Source organism: Silurus aristotelis (genome assembly GCF_946808225.1).
Source record: "Silurus aristotelis genome assembly, chromosome: 11".
In the NCBI taxonomy this organism is placed as follows: domain Eukaryota; kingdom Metazoa; phylum Chordata; class Actinopteri; order Siluriformes; family Siluridae; genus Silurus; species Silurus aristotelis.
This window is the reverse complement of record NC_139584.1, coordinates 15,310,000-15,328,972: the sequence shown is the minus strand read 5'-3', so window position 1 is coordinate 15,328,972 and position 18,973 is coordinate 15,310,000. Positions and strand designations below refer to the sequence as shown.

Below are 18,973 nucleotides of genomic sequence, written 5' to 3'. Positions count from 1 at the left end.
GGAGCTGGTCAATGACCTGAAAAGAGCTGGGACCACCGTTTCCAAGGTTACTGTTGGTAATACACTCAGACGTCATGGTTTGAAATCATGCATGGCACTAAAGGTTCCCCTGCTTAAACCAGCACATGTCCAGGCACGTCTTAAGTTTGCCAATGACCATTTGGATGATCCAGAGGAGTCATGGGAGAAAGTCATGTGGTCAGATGAGACCAAAATAGAACTTTTGGGTCATAATTCCACTAAACGTGTTTGGAGGAAGAAGAATGATGAGTACCATCCCAAGAACGCCATCCCTACTGTGAAGCTTGGGGGTGGTAGCATCATGCTTTGGGGGTGTTTTTCTGCACATTGGACAGGGCGACTGCACTGTATTAAGGAGAGGATGACCGGGGCCATGTATAGCGAGATTTTGGGGAACAACCTCCTTCCCTCAGTTAGAGCATCGAAGATGGGTCGAGGCTGGGTCTTCCAACATGACAATGACCCAAAGCACACAGCCAGGATAACCAAGGAGTGTCTCTGTAAGAAGCATATCAAGGTTCTGGCATGGCCTAGCCAGTCTCCAGACCTAAACACAATAGAGAATCTTTGGAGGGAGCTTAAACTCCGTGTTTCTCAGTAACAGGCCAGAAACCTGACTGATCTAGAGAAGATCTGTGTGGAGGAGTGGGCCAAAATCCCTCCTGCAGTGTGTGCAAACCTGGTGAAAAACTACAGGAAACGTTTGACCTCTGTAATTGCAAACAAAGGCTACTGTACCAAATATTAACATTGACTTTCTCAGGTGTTTAAATACTTATTTGCAGCTGTATCATACAAATAAATAGTTAAAAAAATCATACATTGTGATTTCTGGATTTTTTTTTTGAGATTATGGCTCTCACAGTGGACATGCACCTACGATGACAATTTCAGACCCCTCCATGATTTCTAAGTGGGAGAACTTGCAAAATAGCAGGGTGTTCAAATACTTATTTTCCTCACTGTATATATATATATATATATATATATATATATATATATATATATATATATATATATATATATATATGTCAACATGATCGATTACACTTATGTAAATTTATTTTTTTATGCAACATTTACAAAGCAAAAAAACAGAAATGTGTTAAAATCTATACATTTGTATACATTTTAATCTATACATAAGCTATAAAAATTGGGATGCAGCTGACAACTGACATCTCAGGATATTTTGTAGGGGAGAGTCGGTTAGTTCAAAATTTACACAGGTTCAATTTCATCAGACTGAAAACTTGCTCACAGAAGTTTAAGCTTAACATTTTTTTACATTAAATGTTAAATGAGAATTAAAGATCTGCAGTGGCAGCCTTCAGTGATGTCCTACCTGAATCAGTCCACCTTTTAATACCATTTTATGCACTTATGATGCCACGGCTATAGAATCCTGCAATATTTCAAAGAAATGCAGTATAACAGAGCACTGCATTACAGACTCTCATACAGTGAGAACGAATGCCACTGCTAAAACGAAAAAACCCAATAAACAAAATTTAACTGCAACCACAGCTGCACCACCCACATATGTCATCTCGAGCAGAAGCATTGATATTAACCTCTTAAAATGACCCTGTGTTTTCATTATTGAGCATTTATTCCATGCATTACAGTTTTCCGGGCAAATTGTGTGTTTTGTGCAAATTCTATGGGAAAGAAAATGCAAAAGTATAAATGGTTCATGAAAAAGCTGTTTCAGCTTTTATTGAAAATGTCCTTGAAAGTGTATCTGTGACCAGATCATATCAGATCCATTGTGCAGTAAAAAAAAAAAAAGATTCAATCCACACAAATATATTTGAGCTTGTGCAGTTTGCTACAGATGCAGTTTATGAGCTCTGACTAGTGCGCTCTCTGACCATCCAATTAAAGGGCATGAAAATGCCACATGACTGGATGCCAGATAGCAGGCTCCAGAACAAGACACAACAAGTCCCAGTTTGATTGGTTAAAGCAACAGCTTCAAGCAACGAGGATTTGAAGCTACCAAGAGCCCACTCTGTTTATTTCTGCTGGCCTTATATCACTATGAGATGAGATGTTTGAAATCTGATAGAAACTTAATCGTAAAATTAAAGTTGGTGGTTCTTTTGCTTGCAGCAGTTCACCCAAGATAAACCCTATGAAATGAGATGAATAGACTATTGGGAATAATTTAATAATTTTTTATGAACAAAATACTAAAAAGTTAGTTAGTGATTCTGATAGAGATTAGCTTTATTAAAATGTTACTTTTTTTTTTTTTACTTTTTAAGTCACAATTTGCAATGTTATGATGTTTTAAATTGACTATGATTCACAGTTAAAAACATAATTTGCCTTTATTAACACTTTGTATAAAATATTTGTGGAATCATATTGAATCAAATCATGATGTAATATCAGTATTGTGAATTAAATTAAATCATGACCAGAGTGTATTGTTTCACCACTATTGTTAGAGGTGTACATAGGATCATTGCTGAAAGACCCAGTTGTGACTAAGTATTAATGTTGTGGAGAATGTATTTGAGGGGAATTACCTTTAGTTTTACTAGTTGATCCTTTTCCAACTTTCAGGCACACTGACAGAACGTAATAAGCAGTAACGTAGACCATACCAAAACACAAACAAATATTAAATATAGCTTGTAAACAGTTTGCGTACAATATACTGTATTTTAAAAATGTTGTATTTTATTGCGATTATCTGAAACCATGAATAGAAAAGATGGGTAGTGGGAAAACATTTGTTGATGTAGCTACAGTTGCATACAGAGGATGACTTACTTTTACTACTATTATTTTTAATATGGCTCATTTTTAGGACTACTACTCTAAATGTAGAATTTGTGCTAAGGGTTTTAATATTCAAACTGCACTACCTGAAAGCAGGTTCATTTTATGAGATGTTAAGAAACTGGCCTTTTAAAAAGAAACGCAGGCATTAAATAGGAATGTACCACAATATGTAATATCAAAGCGAGTAATATGCTGCTTTTTTTGTTGCACAAATCAGTTACATTTTCAAATCCAAACTCCTTATTCATCCCCCTGTCTTGGTGTTCATGGTTGTCTGGTAACACACTTAAATATAACGCCTTCTACAGAAGTGTGACTTGAAATCTGTGACAATTTGGAGTGGTGTAAATGAGAGCAAACTGTGTTTCTACATTGTTTTTCTAAATTAATGAAGGTTAAAATTTTGGTATTAACATGGCCACTTTAAACAATATTCCAGCTGCTTTTCGAAACAAATGTCAAGTTAGGTCAAGAGGTCAAGAGGTCAAGAGGCTTTAATTGTCATTTCTACTATGACTGGTACACAGTACACAGTAAAAACGAGACAACGCTCCTCCAGAACCCTGGTGCTAAACTAAAAAACATAGGGCTAGAACACAACACAAAGCTACATAAAGTGACAGACAACACAAGACAAAACACATAACCCAAGAAAATGCCGACCAGTAAACCTACTGTATACTCTGATGTATACAGTGCTGTTCAAAGAGAACTATTAAAACTATAACTGAGAGTATATGTAAACAAACACAATGCAGTGCAAAAAACAGCAGTAGCAGCAGTCACAAGATGCAAAAAACAGCATGTAATATGGTGAAGTATAAATAATAATAAATAAATGATGGTGGAATGGATTGAGATGAGTAATAAGTTTGTGTTAAGATAAGGTTGTACAGTTCAGTAACACACATTTGAGTGAGTGAGTGAGTGAGTGTGTGAGTGTGTGTGTGTGTGTGTGTGTGTGTGTGTGTGTGTGTGTGTGTGTGTGTGTGTGTGTGTGTGTGTGTGCGTGTGTGTGTATGTGTGTGTGTGTGTGTGTGCGTGCGTGAGTTCCATTTCAGTTCTGTTTATTGAGGAGCCTGATGGCTTGCGGGAAAAAGCTGTTACACAGTCTGAATGTGACGGCCCGAATGCTTCGGAACTGTTGGCCGAAGAAGGAGAATGAGAGGAGGAAGACGTCTACAGAGACAGCAGGAAAAGTAGACGTGTAGGAGAGTGAAGGTTCGGGTTGGTACTTTAAATGTTGGTACTATGACTGGTAAAGGGAGAGAGTTAGCTGATATGATGTAAAGGAGAAAGGTAGATGTGTTTTCAGGAGACCGAGTGGAAAGGGAGTAAGGCCAGGAACATTGGAGGTGGCTTAAAACTGTTCTTTTATGGTGTGGATGGAAAGAGAAATGGTGATTCTGGAGGAAGAGTTTAGTAAAAGTGTAGTGGAGATGTAGTGGAGGTGAAGGTGTTTCTGATAGGGTGATGAACATGAAGCTGGATAAATGTCATCAGTACTTTTGCTCCACAAGTGGGTTGTGAGATGGAGAAGAAGAAATACTGGAGTGAGTTAGATAAAGTGGTAGAAGGTGTACATAGGAATTAAAGATTGCTGATTGGGGCAGACTTTAATGGACATGTAGGTGAAGGGAGATGTTTAGGATAGATGGCAGTGGAATTTTTAACCAGTTTTTTAAACAAGATTCTGGAAGGTGAGAAGATGCTTGAGGAATGGAGAAGGAGTGTGCTGGTACCGATCTTTAAGAATAAGGGAGATGTGCAAACCTGAAGTAACTACAGGGGAATAAAGTTGATCAGTCACACCATGAAGTTATGGGAAAGAGTAGTGGAAGCCAGGCTGAGAGAAGAGGTGATAATCTGTGAGCAGCAGTATTGTTTCATGCCGAGGAAGAGCACCATAGATGCATTCTTTGCTTTGAGAATGTTGATGGATAAGTATAGAGAAGGTCAGAAGGAGTTGCATTGTGTGTTTATGGATTTAGAGAAAGCGTACGACAGGGTGCCGAGAGGAGTTGTGGTATTGTATGAGGACGTCTGGTGTGTCAAAGAAGTATGTGAGGGTGGTGCAAGACATGTATGAGGACAGTGTGACAGCAGTGAAGTGTGCAGTAGGAACGAGAGACTGGTTCAAGGTGGAGGTGGGACTGCATCAAGTATCGGCTCTGAGCCCTTTCCTGTTTGCAATGGTGATGGACAGGTTGACATATGGGGTTAGACAGGACTCTCCATGGACTGTGCTGTTTGCGGATGATATTGTGATTTGTGGTGAGAGTAGGGAGCAGGTGGAGAAGAGACTGGAGAGGTGGGGGTACACTCTGGAGAGAAGTGGAATGAAAGTCAGAAACGTGAAGAGAAGAAAAGAGTGGGTTTAGAAGAGTGGCGGGAGTGATTTGTGAAAGAAGGGTATCTGCAAGAGTGAAAGGGAAAGTTTATAGGACTGTGGTGAGACCTGTGATGTTGTATGGTTTAGAGACAGTGGCATTGAGTAAAAGACAGGAGGTGGAGCTGGAGGTAGGAGAGCTAAAGATGAGTTTATTAGAGGGACAGCGCATACAGGAAATTCCGGGGACAAAGTGAGTGAGGCCGGATTGAGATGGTTTGGACATGTGCAGAGGAGGGACATGAGGTATATCAGTAGGATAATGCTGAGGATGGAGCCACCAGGAAGGAGGATAAGAGGAAGACCAAGGAGGACGTTTATGGATATGGTGGAAGCAAAATTGCATACAGTGAGCTTTCATTGTGTGGCCACGTGATGGCGCAAGAACCCATCTTTAAACCGCGTCTTTGATTAGGAATCAAAGCTCTTCACCACAGCATTAGAATCAGACGTCATTTGCACTTCAGAAAGTACAAAGTGTATTTGAAGGTTAATTTTTGCAAGTAGTCTTTTAAAGAGTAGCAAGCTGTCAATGTTTATGTAAATAGCATTCATGTCATTTTGCAAACTGGCTGTATACACATGCAATAAGTAAAATAAAATGATTGTTCTGTACATTAGAAAATAATAATATTAGATTATTTTGCAGTTTGTAGTAAGTTTAGATTTACGTTTAACCCTATACTTTGATATACAAATGAGTCTCAGCGTAACAACGTGTCCCTTTTTTTCTTTTGTGGCTCCCAGTTGAACAGAAGCCCAGCTTGAAAATAAGAATGTGTGACTGGATTGCACCAAATGCACCAATATGAGGTGATACGTCAGGCTAAAAATAAAGACAATCACGTGTCGTATTTTTTCTCTTTTAATGATAAATCTAAATAGATTAACTAACAATACAAACAATACTTTTTCGAAGGATTTTGTTGCGTTTTTTAAATGGACCACCACACCCGTCTACAACAGAGTGGTACAGTCCAAGTTGTACCCAAGTTTATAAAAACGTTAGACTCGCACAAAGTGTTCATGTCTGTGATTGAGACTGGGAGAATGGAAAACACCGAAATGGTGAAACCAGAGACGCTGGAGGATCTGATTAAGATCCTCCATCAGATCTTTGAAAGTGATCATGTGAATATTGAGGAGGTGCAGAGTATTATGGAGGCATACGAAAGTAAACCACAGGAGTGGAAGAAATTTGCTAGATTTGACCAGTACAGGTACAGTGATTCTTCTTCTTCATCATCTTATTTATTATTAGTATTATTATTGTTGTTGTTGTTGTTGTTGTTGTTGTTGTTGTTGTTATCCAAGAAAAGCAATTAAAAAAAATGCTATGGCATTCAAACAATTCATACCATAGAATAAATAATATAGAATAGTTTTTTGTCTTGTTCATTCTTGCCCTTTAAAGATTCACTCTTTTGTTTTGTTTTTTTGTTTGTTTATTTTTTGCATGTTGTTTGTTTTAAGCCCAATCTTTTGTTTCAATGTGGTGAATATTTATCTGTGCTTGCCACGTTGGCCATGTTTGGAAAATGCCATTATATGGTGGCATCAAGTTGCTGAGTGTTTTAAAAGGCTTTTAAAGTTTGGCTGATGAAGGGTGGGGAGCAGACCACCAATCACAGGCCACGGTCCCACACACACCCGAACACCGAGCCAAAAAAAAAAAACTGTAACTGTAATCTGAGGATCAGTCCACTGATAGCACCTTCTAGAACTGTAGCTCGGGTCTATTCAGATACACACACAAACAGAAGGTTTACTATACTGCAAAGACCTTCTTTAACTGCATTTGTTTGCTTGGAATGGCAATTACAATAATATATATATACAAAATGTGTCATTAAACTAAAGAAAAGTTGGAATAATGTAGTTGCACCAAACATTACACAGATTGTGATAAAACAAGGTTTTACATTAGAGTTAAATCTTGTGCATCCAATGTATCCAGTTCCATTGTCTGGTGATGAATATAATAAAAACTGGCAAAAACTGCTGGGTTTTTTTGTCTCTTTTTTATTTTTATTTTATTTTTTTATCTATTAAACAAGTAAAATCTATTTTTGTCAGTCATATAAAACTAACTGAATGATTGCTTTACACGTGTGTTTAGGTATACCAGGAATCTCGTCGACGAGGGCAATGGCAAATTTAACCTTATGATTCTGTGTTGGGGTGAAGGCCACGGCAGGTAATCAGTTAACGATAATGTGCTTAGGAAATATTAACAACATCAGATGAACTAAATTCGTACAAAGGTATATCAGTTTTCAGGCTTGAGTTATGCTCCTGGATTTGCGCTCCTATAAATACTTTAAAGAATGTTTGGCACTGCTACTTTGTGCTTCTGTTTAAAATGATTGTGATTTTTTTGGTTGATTTATAAATAGCAATTTGCATCAGTAATAAAAAAGAAAAACAGGCTGAAAAAAAAGAAAAACAGTCTTGATTAAATGGGTTAAATACCTAGCTTAATCTTAAATATTTTAATAAACATAATCTACACTGTAAGGGTTTAAAGTATGCGTTCATTTAAATGATGTTTCCGTATGGAAGGTTCTAGACACGCAAACTGATAGTAGAGTTCAGCAGTCTCATGCTATGTGGTAAGACGTCTTAAATGGAAAGGACACTTTAAGAAGCATAATTCATGAGTTCGACCCTATTTTGCATCAGCAAGATTTACATTTTATATGTATTTTTTTGCTCCAAATCTTTATATAAAAGGTAATGATTGTTACAAGATTACTCAACACAGGAATGTCATGTGCTTTGTTTAGTTCAGTTAGTGTGTGACAGCAAAATTATAGTTTTTCATTAAAACATGTATCAATATCTTATTATACTGTACTGGTTGTGCATTAACTGTAATGATTATTTATATTTAATCTGCACTTGAAATGAATGACTTTAAGCTTACTAGCAGTTAAAATGAATGTTGTTTTTGTTTAGTTTTTTGGTGTAATAAGAGTATTTATAACAAGAGTTATTGCCTTTTACTAAATCTGTACATGCTCGTTGCCACTTGCAGTAGTATCCATGACCATACAAACTCACACTGCTTCCTGAAGCTTCTGCAAGGCCAGCTGAAAGAGACCCTGTTCGAATGGCCCGATGGTAAAGCACATGGCGACATGGTCCAAAAATCTCAGCGCATTTTGCAGGAAAACCAGTGTGCTTATATTAATGGTAAGATTGTTTGATCAAAAAAGTGTTAAGGACGCATTTTCTTAAAGCATCAACTGTTTGCTTAATTATTGATTCACTTTTAGTTAATAATCTATTAACACCGATTACAAGGAATTGGAGATAAAATTGATGAAAGGTCATAGGGTGATTAAATGCAAAATTCCTTAGCTGCCACACCTGACTGAACTTCTAAGTGTGTTGAAAGGTCATGGGAAGGATCCTAGTTACATATTGGAAGTTTAAAAATAGCATGCGTTGAAATATACATTTACACTAATGAAATATGGATTCATGTGAATGTTTTAGCATGAACTGTACAATCCAAATGTATGTGTTGCAGATTCCATCGGTCTGCACCGGGTAGAAAATGTCAGTCACACAGAATGTGCAGCCAGTTTGCACCTGTACAGCCCTCCTTTCGAGCATTGCCAGACATTTGACCAGAGAACGGGACATAAGAACACAGTCAAAATGACCTTCTGGAGTAAATTTGGCCAGAAGACACCAATTGTAAGTCTAAATGTTCTAAATGTTATGCCCTAGATAACCAGAATTATTTATTTTTTTTTATAATTAGTAATAACACTAAGAAGAATAATTAATATAACAAAGAAAAATTGAGAGGGTGTGTGTATTTTTAAGCATGATTAAGAGTGGTTTTTCTTGCATAATAGCAGTGTAATTGCATAAAAACAGGGTGTTCACAATAAACAATTCTTCTACCCCACAATGTTATTTGCAGTAAGCTCTGGTTGCTAAGCAGCATACTATGCAAAAATTAGACTGTTCTGTGAAAGTGACACTGGTTTGTGTGTAAGAGTTATTTAGCATAAAATAGAATAGATAACTAATGGTGTTGTTTTTACAGATATGCATATATCGAAGATGTTCTTAAATGAGGTTTAGCCATATTTTAGACCCACACATTCACAATTTATTCTAAAATGCACAATATTACATAGATACATTTTTCCCCAAAAAAACAATCGTATGATTAAATCGTAAGTAATTTACAATGAGTTAAATTACAGAGCTAGATTGAACTGTAATAGCACTTTGTACAAAGGTGGGTACAGACTCCAATCTAATGTGTTATTAAACAATAAATGTAAAAGCCTTGGTGCTATCAGTGCCAGGATTTCTGAAAAAATATACATTTTACTGAAGATAACGATAAAGCAATTCAGCCTTGATTGAACAGTGGGAATGTGGCAACATGCGGAAGTGTAATTGTTTGTTTAAATGGCTAATAAAATTGGATTATTAGATTATCTTATCACTTCTTATCATATAAACCATCTAGATATACATCCAATTCTCATTAAATGGTTATTTATTTATATCTGTTAAGAGCTTGACATTTCCTGAAGAATATCTTATCTTGAAAGATAGAATCTAGAAAATCTACCAGTGCAAATGGTTAAATGTGAGAAAAATGTTCATACAAGTCTGTTTTTCAGGCAAAGCATTTTTGCAACAAGCGCAAACCTGCTCTCAAAGTTTTATCCACACAAAATTGTCGGCTTCAGCTTTGGCAAATACAATGTACTTATCTTCTATTCAGTAGTTACATAAGCTCACCTTGACCAAACTGCTGTCTGGCCAAGCACATTGCAACATTACTTCTGTGATAAGATAAAATAATGATGAGAGGGGATGAAAACACTGCTTACGTCCCCACTATTTTTTTTTTTTCACATTTTAACTGAAAGTGACCTTATTTTGTCGACTTGGTACTTATCCTTTCTTTTTTCTTCTTTTACAGGGAACCACAATCTCACAGGAAAATAACTGAGAATGGAGAAGTAATAACTGTACATTTATTGATTAAAACAAGCAATGTCGACATCGTTATTTTTTGTAATACAAAAATAATGATTTGATACTTTTTGGTAAATTTACAGAGAACGTTTGGTAGAAGGACTGAGTAATTCATGAGGTATTGCCATGACCCACTGTAAGCTTGGCAAATGCTGCTGAACACATTCTAAAGAGTCTGAATAGCAGAATGTGGCTGGACTGCCTCAGCAATCTGTTCTTTGTTCACTAGGTTTGAGAAAAGTCCTAACAGCATTCCTAAGCGTTTATGACCTGTGTAATCAAACCTTTGTACTGTTACTAGGCCTGGAATTGTTTTTTCTTGATCATGTAATTGATGAGAAGAACATACTTAAATTGTGTTGTATTGTGTTCACAAAAAGGTAATTAGCTAAAAAGGGAATTTCGTAAATCGAAGAGTTTAGTGTAAGAATGAGCACTTTCTTTTATTGATGTGTTAATTTTGATGTAAGCTGGCATGGTTTATGATGTCCACATTGTAAAATAACACCATATGTAGTCAAAGTCCTACATGCATTTTGCATGAGTTTATTTTTTATACATTTCATTTGTCTGTAAATTACAAATGGAACATTCAATGTTAGGAGGAACAAAAAGCCTAGATGTCTTATATAAAAATAAAATAAAGTCTTAGATAACAATTAGTTTTTAGTTTAAAGCAGAATCTAGAAAGAAAATACGAATTTAGTTGCACAGTGAACGGCACGTTTTTGAGTTATATCTATAGAGGTATTTATAGGGTTGAATTGTATGAACAGCTTTTTTCTAGCACCAGCCAAACATTAGGATGATAAGAAAAGCTTTGCTGTAACTGTACAATATGAAATAATATTTCTGTAAAATGTTTCCAATCATTTTTGTCTGTCCTGTATAATAAATTCTTTATTCATTTGGTGCTAAACATCCTGATTTGGAATCAGTGTCTCTATGACTTCAGTAAATTGTATATCGACAGAAACAATTTGGATTGTTGATGATTTTAATATAAATACGTAATAATTAAAAAATAAACACATTTTGAGGCTTTATTGTAAACCCCCCCAAACCCACATTTATTAGAGTTAATATTTACACTATTTATTAAAAAAAATGCAAAAATTGAATTTCAAACCATGGTTTAAAGAACACAGTGCCCTATTTAACATGAAACAATGAGGATAAGAGGATCAGTATAGAGTCAGACAGTGCAAAGTTCATAAATACAATAATGACAGACAATATACTGTACACTGAACAATAAACAAAACACAACACAAAAGACACATATGCAATTGTAAATAAACTCTTAAACGGTATACAATATAGTCAAAAAGTGCAATTGTGTAACCAAGAACTTAGTTATAAGAAGTTATTTATATAAACAACAGAATTATTTATGAATTCTTTATAATTTTAACATGAAGTCTGTTTCATAGAAGTGTTTTGATATACACTTGAATGTAAAACTCTTTATAGCAACTGTGGTCCTAAATAATCTTTATGCTGGGACCGTTCTGTGCAAATTGCAAGCAAGGACTTCGGCGAAACAAGCTATAACAGTATAACTAAAAAGAGACTGCTAGAACATAACACAAAAATTATTAAGGGCACCATAAAGTGGACAGCCGCTCTATCATCATAAAACCCAAGAAGATGCATATGGGTGGGGGTCTTTTATTGCTGCACATGATTAAACAGAAACACCATCCAGCATAAACAAGTACAAGAATTTATTTCTTGTCAGAATAAAGAAGGACATTTATGGTAAACTAACCATAACTCTTTAGACTCTTTAGCACATCTAAAAAATAAATCAACCGGCTAAACAGAGAGGTTCTTAAAGAAAACCTGCTCCAGAGAGCACACAACATTAAACTGGGGCAAAAGTTTGCCTTTCAGCACAACAACTTGAAGCATACAGCCAAGACATCACTGATGGGGCTTTGGGACAAAACTGAATGTCCTTGAGTGACTCAGCCAAAAGCTTAGACTTCAATCCTGTTGATTGTCTGTGGAGAAACAGAAATATGTCATTTCACAGACACTGCTTGTAGAACCTAATTGAGGTGCCAAGAAGTATGGAGAAACCTCTGAATGAGGGAAATTTGCCATTCTTACCACTTGCTGAGATTGTCAAAACCTTCACTAGCACCCACAGATGCAACATCAGGCCCTTTTCAAGCTCCTCATAGCGCAGGAGCAGCACTCCGGCAGTGTCTGTATTGGTAGACCAAATGGTTCAGCTGGCATAGGACCATTGGCAGGGTATCCACAGGAAGGCGAGCCCCCTCTTCTCCCTCCCACTCTCTTTCATGCTCATTCTTCCCACTTTTCTCACTGCCAACCCCCATCCCTGCAACAATAAACAGGGGCCAGTTCCTCTGAAACCAGTTTTCCAGTCACCCTAACCTAAAAAAAGTTTGGTACATTTGGTACATTCTGTACCTGAGGGCAAAACTTCAGGTTGTTTGTCAGACCTAAAATGACAATATCAACTGTATGACAAGTTACGGTATGATAACCTACAGTTGAACATTAAGTTCTGCATTGCTTGCCAAGAGGCAAGGGTCCTTCAAGGTCATAAAGCGCATCAGGGACATTGTTTACGTGGTAATGCAAAGCGATAAATGTAAATTAAGGCAGATTTACCACCTCAGTCTCCATAAACCTTGGAGAGACGTGGTCCCAGTAGCTTTTCTAATAGTCTATCCAGAGTGGGAGGAGCTAGAATGGGAGTTTTATCTAAAAATCGTTGAAAAAAATCCATCCCAGTCCTTTATGGAGATCTTCTTACACTGTTCCGAAACACGGTGCCCAAGGTTGACCAAGTTACAAGTAGAATCTTATAATGTTCTCACCCTAATTAAAAGTTATTTTCATATAACACCACATTGAGAAACCCCCATGAGTGGTGATATGCAGTGTTTGCCTGAGCACAAAATTCAAGTGCTTTGGGGGAGCTTATTGCCATTTTAGATATGGGTATTTAAGGAGCCCTACACTGACTAGCCCATTCCAGTTTCTTGGTTTCCACTGGTTCTGTGTTAAAAAGTCACAGCAGTAAGTTGTACCGATGAACTGCTCGATCTATAAGGGGCTGCTTTTTTCAACACTGGAAAAAAAGATATATTGGACAGAATCATCCATATTGAATGCAAAGTGTTCTAATTACAGCCTAAAAGCCAATTATGTGTAAATAATATTTAAACTGAGCCTGATGCACAATAGCTCTTTTTTTATATAGTTCCAAAAAATTTATCTAGACAACCCAAAATTGTCTTCATGTGAAGATATGCATAATTCTGTGATGTCTAGAAAAGTATAATAAAATGAAAGTAAAGTGCAAAAAAATTTGAAATATCAATCTGGAAAAACAAAAGTCTTAGGCCTTTGTTTTCTTTCCACTATCAGTCCAGACATACAAACATAACTGCAAATGTGTCTGGCGACTGTGTGTCTGTTTCTTTGCCAGGAAAAAGACTTTCCTTTAATATATTTTTATAATATTTTCCTATAATTGTTCACCCAATTCACTCTTTCTTTACTCAAAAGAGTAGATTGGAAAGACTGGAGATTTTGGAATTGAGCCTCTTAAATGCTACATGGACCATGACTGATTAACAGAGATTATTGGGATAGCTGAAGCTTAAACGTTTAGTAATATATTGTTTAATTTCATATTCTTCATTAACTCTTCATTCTGGGCAAAACAAACAGTAACCATCTAATATGATGAACAGGACCTTGTGTTTGATGTCATATGTAATCTTTGCTTTCTCCCACAAATGTGGATAAAATCCAAAGTTGTGTAAGAGTCTGGAAAGGACAGCATGGAACGTGCTGGCTTGCAATTAGTATAAATATTTTACTAGTTAAGTCAATATTCACAAGAACCTTGATCCAAGTTGAAGTGAACATTCCGTCACATATCAAACTTGTGGGAGTATTTTAAGCTTTATGCATTAAACTATTATGCATTTATGTATTTTTTATTTATTTATTTATTTTTATTAGATTTCATTGATGCATATTACATAATTGTGCCAACAACTAATTTTGATATTTATAAATGATATAGAAGCTATATAGAATTATCTGTTTACATGCTGTAGGGATACACAGATTAGTGTACTTTCTACGGTGCTTTATCACATTCGAACACCAGTTGTGAAAATACCCATAAAACGTAAATACTATGTTTATCTACCAAGCCTTTATTTAGAGTTCTGAAAGACGTGATTAGAGTGATTAGTAAGCATAATTTATTTGTCCAAAAAATAAGACACACTGACAATATATTGTAACATATTTACTGTAAGAAAGAAGAATTTAGTTGTGCCATGTCAGTCAACAGAACAAACATTCGGAATCTCAAACCATATATTAAACATGATTTTTTTTTTTTTATATATATAGACATGGGTATTATAGTTGTGACTATGCAGAAAATAGAATGTATTATTATAGTGATCATTAAACAGCTGGAAAACAAACAAGTTTATTTCAAAACACAGGACATTTTTATAAATGACTTTATAAAGGAAGCAATCTCTTGATGATCAGTATAGAATTGGTTCCAGGGTAAAATATAGTCAAGTCAAAACCTACAAATGCATAAACAGAACATGTAATTTGTTTATGAATTTGCTCCTGTAAATCACACACAAACCTTTAGATGTAGATTTTTATACAAGGGCCAATATATATATATATATATATATATATATATATATATATATATATATATATATATATATATATATATATATATATATACAGTATACAATATATTTTTCCATATGTCTCAGTAAACACAACAGAACTTCACATATATTGAATGTTAAACATACTTCTGGAAAAGTTAAAACATGTACATTCATATTGTTCTTCTTCTGCCTCGAAGGCAAACAATCAAAAGTGAGACATCTGTTTTTGAACAACTTAGCTTTCAGTTAATGATCACGTAGCGTACAGCAGGTCATGAAGTTCAGTACATGCTAACCAGTATTATAGTATAGTATAGTATAGTATAGTATAGTATAGTATAGTATAGTATAGTATAGTATAGTATAGTATAGTATAGTATTAACCAGTGTTACTTAATTAATAGATTATCCAATTTGCTTATTGGATATATATATATATATATATATATATATATATATATATTTATATAATATGTTCAATTTCTAGCTTTTTATCTCACATTATCTAATTAAATAACCACACAGAAATTGTATGATCAATTTATTTTTCTGTGGTAAGCAGAACTTTGGATTTTGGTTTTAGAATCTGTATTTTCCTGTTATATGTTATATTGCACATGGTGTATATACTCTGTACAATAACTGCAAGTTGTGACATTCTGGTTTGAACTTTTATTTTTTAATTAAGAGTAAATCAACCAAGAAAAACACAAAACAGACTAGAAAAATACAACTGAATCACCAATACTTATCATATAGCACATGTACTGTAGTGTGTGTGTTTTTTTAGCATTGTTCTCTAACTGACAACGTGTTCTTGTTAGAAATAGTGCTGAGGTTCCTTTTATTTAAAAATGTGGTTGTGGTGGTTCGATAGTTGTAGTGTATCAAATGGTGAATTGAACTGCTGACTTTTATGTTTTTAGAAAGGGATAATGGAAACAAAAATCTAGAGCCTAGGTCTCTTTGATAAAACTTGGCTGTCCAGTATACTATAAATTGTGACATTACTATATATTGTGACATATATATATATATTCAACTATAATTCAACTAATTTGAATTTGACGTCCAATAAATTGCTTCAGAACTGAGGTTCAGTGTGAATCAGAGGGCATTGAAAGTTAAATCATTGAACAAAATGTAAGATTTAATTGAGTAATCTGCTCTCTAGTGACTATTCCGCATGCTCTGTTTTGAAATGTGTGTGACTGCTCTTTGGTCTCTGGTTTAATTCTGAAGGGAAGAACTTTCATTGTGAAAGAACTGTAATTGTTTATGGATTATTTTTTTGGTAATTTTTTTTTTTAAGGAACTTATTTCATGCCAGGAAAGTTAATGAATGAGATTAGATAATAAATATGAGGCAATAGAAACCCTAATTTATTCATGTCCCGTAATTTACATCTAGACGTGTTTAACCACTTAGAACATGGCACCTTTTTGTTTAAACCCATTGTTCAAGTGATTTCAAATATTGAAAAGAAATAATGGCTGTTTATTGTTGCCCAGGTGTGGCCCAATAGATTGATTGTTTAAATGTTTAATTGCCCTTTATATCTGCTTTTAGTCTAAATCCTGGGTTTCACCTGTGAGGAGTGCAATTGTAGTTTAAAAAAAGAACAAATCTACATGACCAGAGAGTTGTACAATGGGAACAATATTTAGAATCTTTGAAATGTCCTGAAAAAGAAAGGAAACATTGGTGTGCTAACATCACGACATGGAACAGGTCACCTAAGGAATCTATTCAAACAAGAAATGGAGAAGCCAATCCACAAGATATAAACCACTCGTCAGCAGTAAGAATCATAAGACCAGACAGAGATACAAAGAAATACAGAGATGAGACAAAAAGTCCTGGAACCAAGCTTAATCTCAACCTAATGTAATCATTTATTATTACCTAACCATACAGAATTCTTCTGTAGGCAGGATTTGGATTTTGTTTTAAGCATTAGTATTTTTGTATAAATAAAGAAATAAAATTATCATAGATGACTACATCATCAAAACAATGTATTTTTGGTTAATGTGCTCTGACTGACAAAATGTTTCTGTTGAAGGAGTGTGGTGTAATAATTTATTTAAAAATGTGGATGTGGTATTTTGATAGCTGTAGTACATTTTGTGGTTGAAATGAACTGAATTGACTGATTGTTTGTAAGAAGAGATATAATTAGAACTATCTCCAAAAAAAACCTGTAATCAAATATGGACTAAGACTATTTTTTTTAAATATCATTTGGCTTTGTTTGCCCAATGTATTGCCAAAGAAATGTAAGCAGAATGTAAGCAGCATACAAGCTTCTCTCTTTGCTGAGGCAGCAGGTGAAGCAGAGGCCATTGATGGGTTGCTTCATGAATCTTAATATCATTTTGTAATCTGCTCTTTAGCTACTTTTCTACATACTTTGTTCTATAATGATGTAGGACCAAAGTAATGGAAAAGATTATGTTGTGGACAAAGAAAGGATCTGCTCATGATTCAAAATATATTTTTTAAGTATTTATTTATTTATAAATATAAAGTTATCTAAAATATGTGCCAATCACTATATACTACAATGAAGAATACATTTCACTTCCTAAAGAGGGGACTGAAAGGAGAAACTCTCCAAAACAAACAACTGAAAGAAGCTGCAGTACAAACCTGGAAAAGCATCATAAAAAATGTAATAGTTTGATTATATCATTGGGTGGCTGGTTTGATGCAGTCGTTGCAAACAAGGCACATGCAGCCAAAAATGTACTTGAATTTACTTTACGACTATCTGTTCACTTCTATTTGTTCAATTCTATCTCTACGACTATGCGTTCACTTTTGCTCACCTAAAAATGAGTGGTCTGCCACCAGAGGTGCCATGTTCTAAGTTGTTTAATACATCTAGATGTAAAAAGCAGAAAATTAAGGATGACAATCAGTTCTAATGTATATATTTTTTTTTCTTACCTGAAACACAAAATGTCCTGAACAATGAATCGGCCTTGCTGTTCCAAGAGGAGAGATTAAAGCATGTGTTTTTTCCAGGCCATCACACATTTATCAATCACCACATTGATGTTTGCCAGTGGACACATTCAGGGTAAGTTTAAATATTGATTTATATGAAAGTATATTACTAGCCCTTGAATTGCTTGCTATGTTTGATTTTGATGTTTCTCCCCCAAAATCACAGAGCAAAAAATAAATCATCAGATAATATTTGATCTGGCCATTTCTAGGTAAAATTAGGAATATCACGGATGTTGTTTGCTTGTTTTTATGCTTGTTTGTGTGTTAGTGAGTGGTACTACGTCTGTTTTGTATTTAATTTATAGTCGCCCATAAAAATAAAAAAAAACACTGTAGCCATACTGCCATCTAGTGGTATTTGACACTTATATCAGATATAGGTTTTCTCAAGTATATATTTTAACTTTTACAGTTTTTCTCAGTTGCTTTGGAGCAAGTGAGCAAACTACTTGCTTAACCTCCACATTATTTAGTCATTTGTGCTCATTATAAGAACATTTCTTGTTGCTTTGATCAAATTGCAAATGCTTTTGTACATTCATTTAATCGATTATTCAATCGATTATGATAATATATAATTGTCCACTGCTATGATAATATACAATTGTCTGCTATACTAGTTTCACCTAAATAGTCTTAACCCCCAAAACCTCTCAGCATCCGTTCATTGCATAAGTCATTGAATCCAAAATGGTTAAACCAGTGTTCATCATCCATCATCTAAAATTTCTATTAAACTTTTTTTTTTTGTAAATGTGATTTGAGTTGATTTGAATTGTGCAGATGAATCTTGAATGTCACTAATGAAGGAAAGTGTATGGCATCAGATCAACCAATAATCAACTGGTTCTCTAAAACAGGTCAAAGGTGAATCTTGTGAACCTTTAGTTGGAGAGTTTACACAGACAGAGCAAAACAAAGAATTATTCTGAAAATGGAAAAGTGCATTATTAAAACACTTCATACAAGCAGCACAATACATTGGATACATTAAGCATTTGTATTTTTCTCCTATACATGTATGACATACTT

General features: G+C 34.9%; 1 protein-coding gene across 2 annotated transcripts; it reads left to right on the top strand.

The window, feature by feature from the left end:
* Positions 1 to 5,533: 5,533 nt before the first annotated feature.
* On the top strand, positions 5,534 to 11,141 carry cdo1 (cysteine dioxygenase, type I). 2 transcript variants are annotated; one of them, XM_083555544.1, is made up of 6 exons: positions 6,221 to 6,426; positions 7,326 to 7,403; positions 8,244 to 8,401; positions 8,742 to 8,911; positions 10,167 to 10,206; positions 10,306 to 10,442. In XM_083555544.1, the coding sequence occupies exons 1-5, from the start codon at positions 6,233 to 6,235 to the stop codon at positions 10,194 to 10,196; spliced, it is 630 nt and encodes a 209-aa protein (XP_083411670.1). In that variant the 5' UTR covers positions 6,221 to 6,232; the 3' UTR covers positions 10,197 to 10,206; positions 10,306 to 10,442. The 2 variants fall into 2 exon arrangements, with proteins under 2 accessions (XP_083411669.1, XP_083411670.1); XM_083555543.1 differs by having other exon boundaries at positions 5,534 to 6,426; positions 10,167 to 11,141.
* The last annotated feature ends 7,832 nt before the right edge of the window (positions 11,142 to 18,973 follow it).

What these genes read in the sequence shown, in the direction of transcription:
- cdo1 (XM_083555543.1), top strand. Translation starts at nt 6,146, where the DNA reads ATGGACCACCACACCCGTCTACAACAGAGTGGTACAGTCCAAGTTGTA. An exon ending in CCAGTGTGCTTATATTAATG is followed by an intron (nt 8,402 to 8,741) that starts GTAAGATTGTTT and finishes TATGTGTTGCAG; the next exon opens with ATTCCATCGGTCTGCACCGG. An exon ending in TTGGCCAGAAGACACCAATT is followed by an intron (nt 8,912 to 10,166) that starts GTAAGTCTAAAT and finishes CTTCTTTTACAG; the next exon opens with GGAACCACAATCTCACAGGA.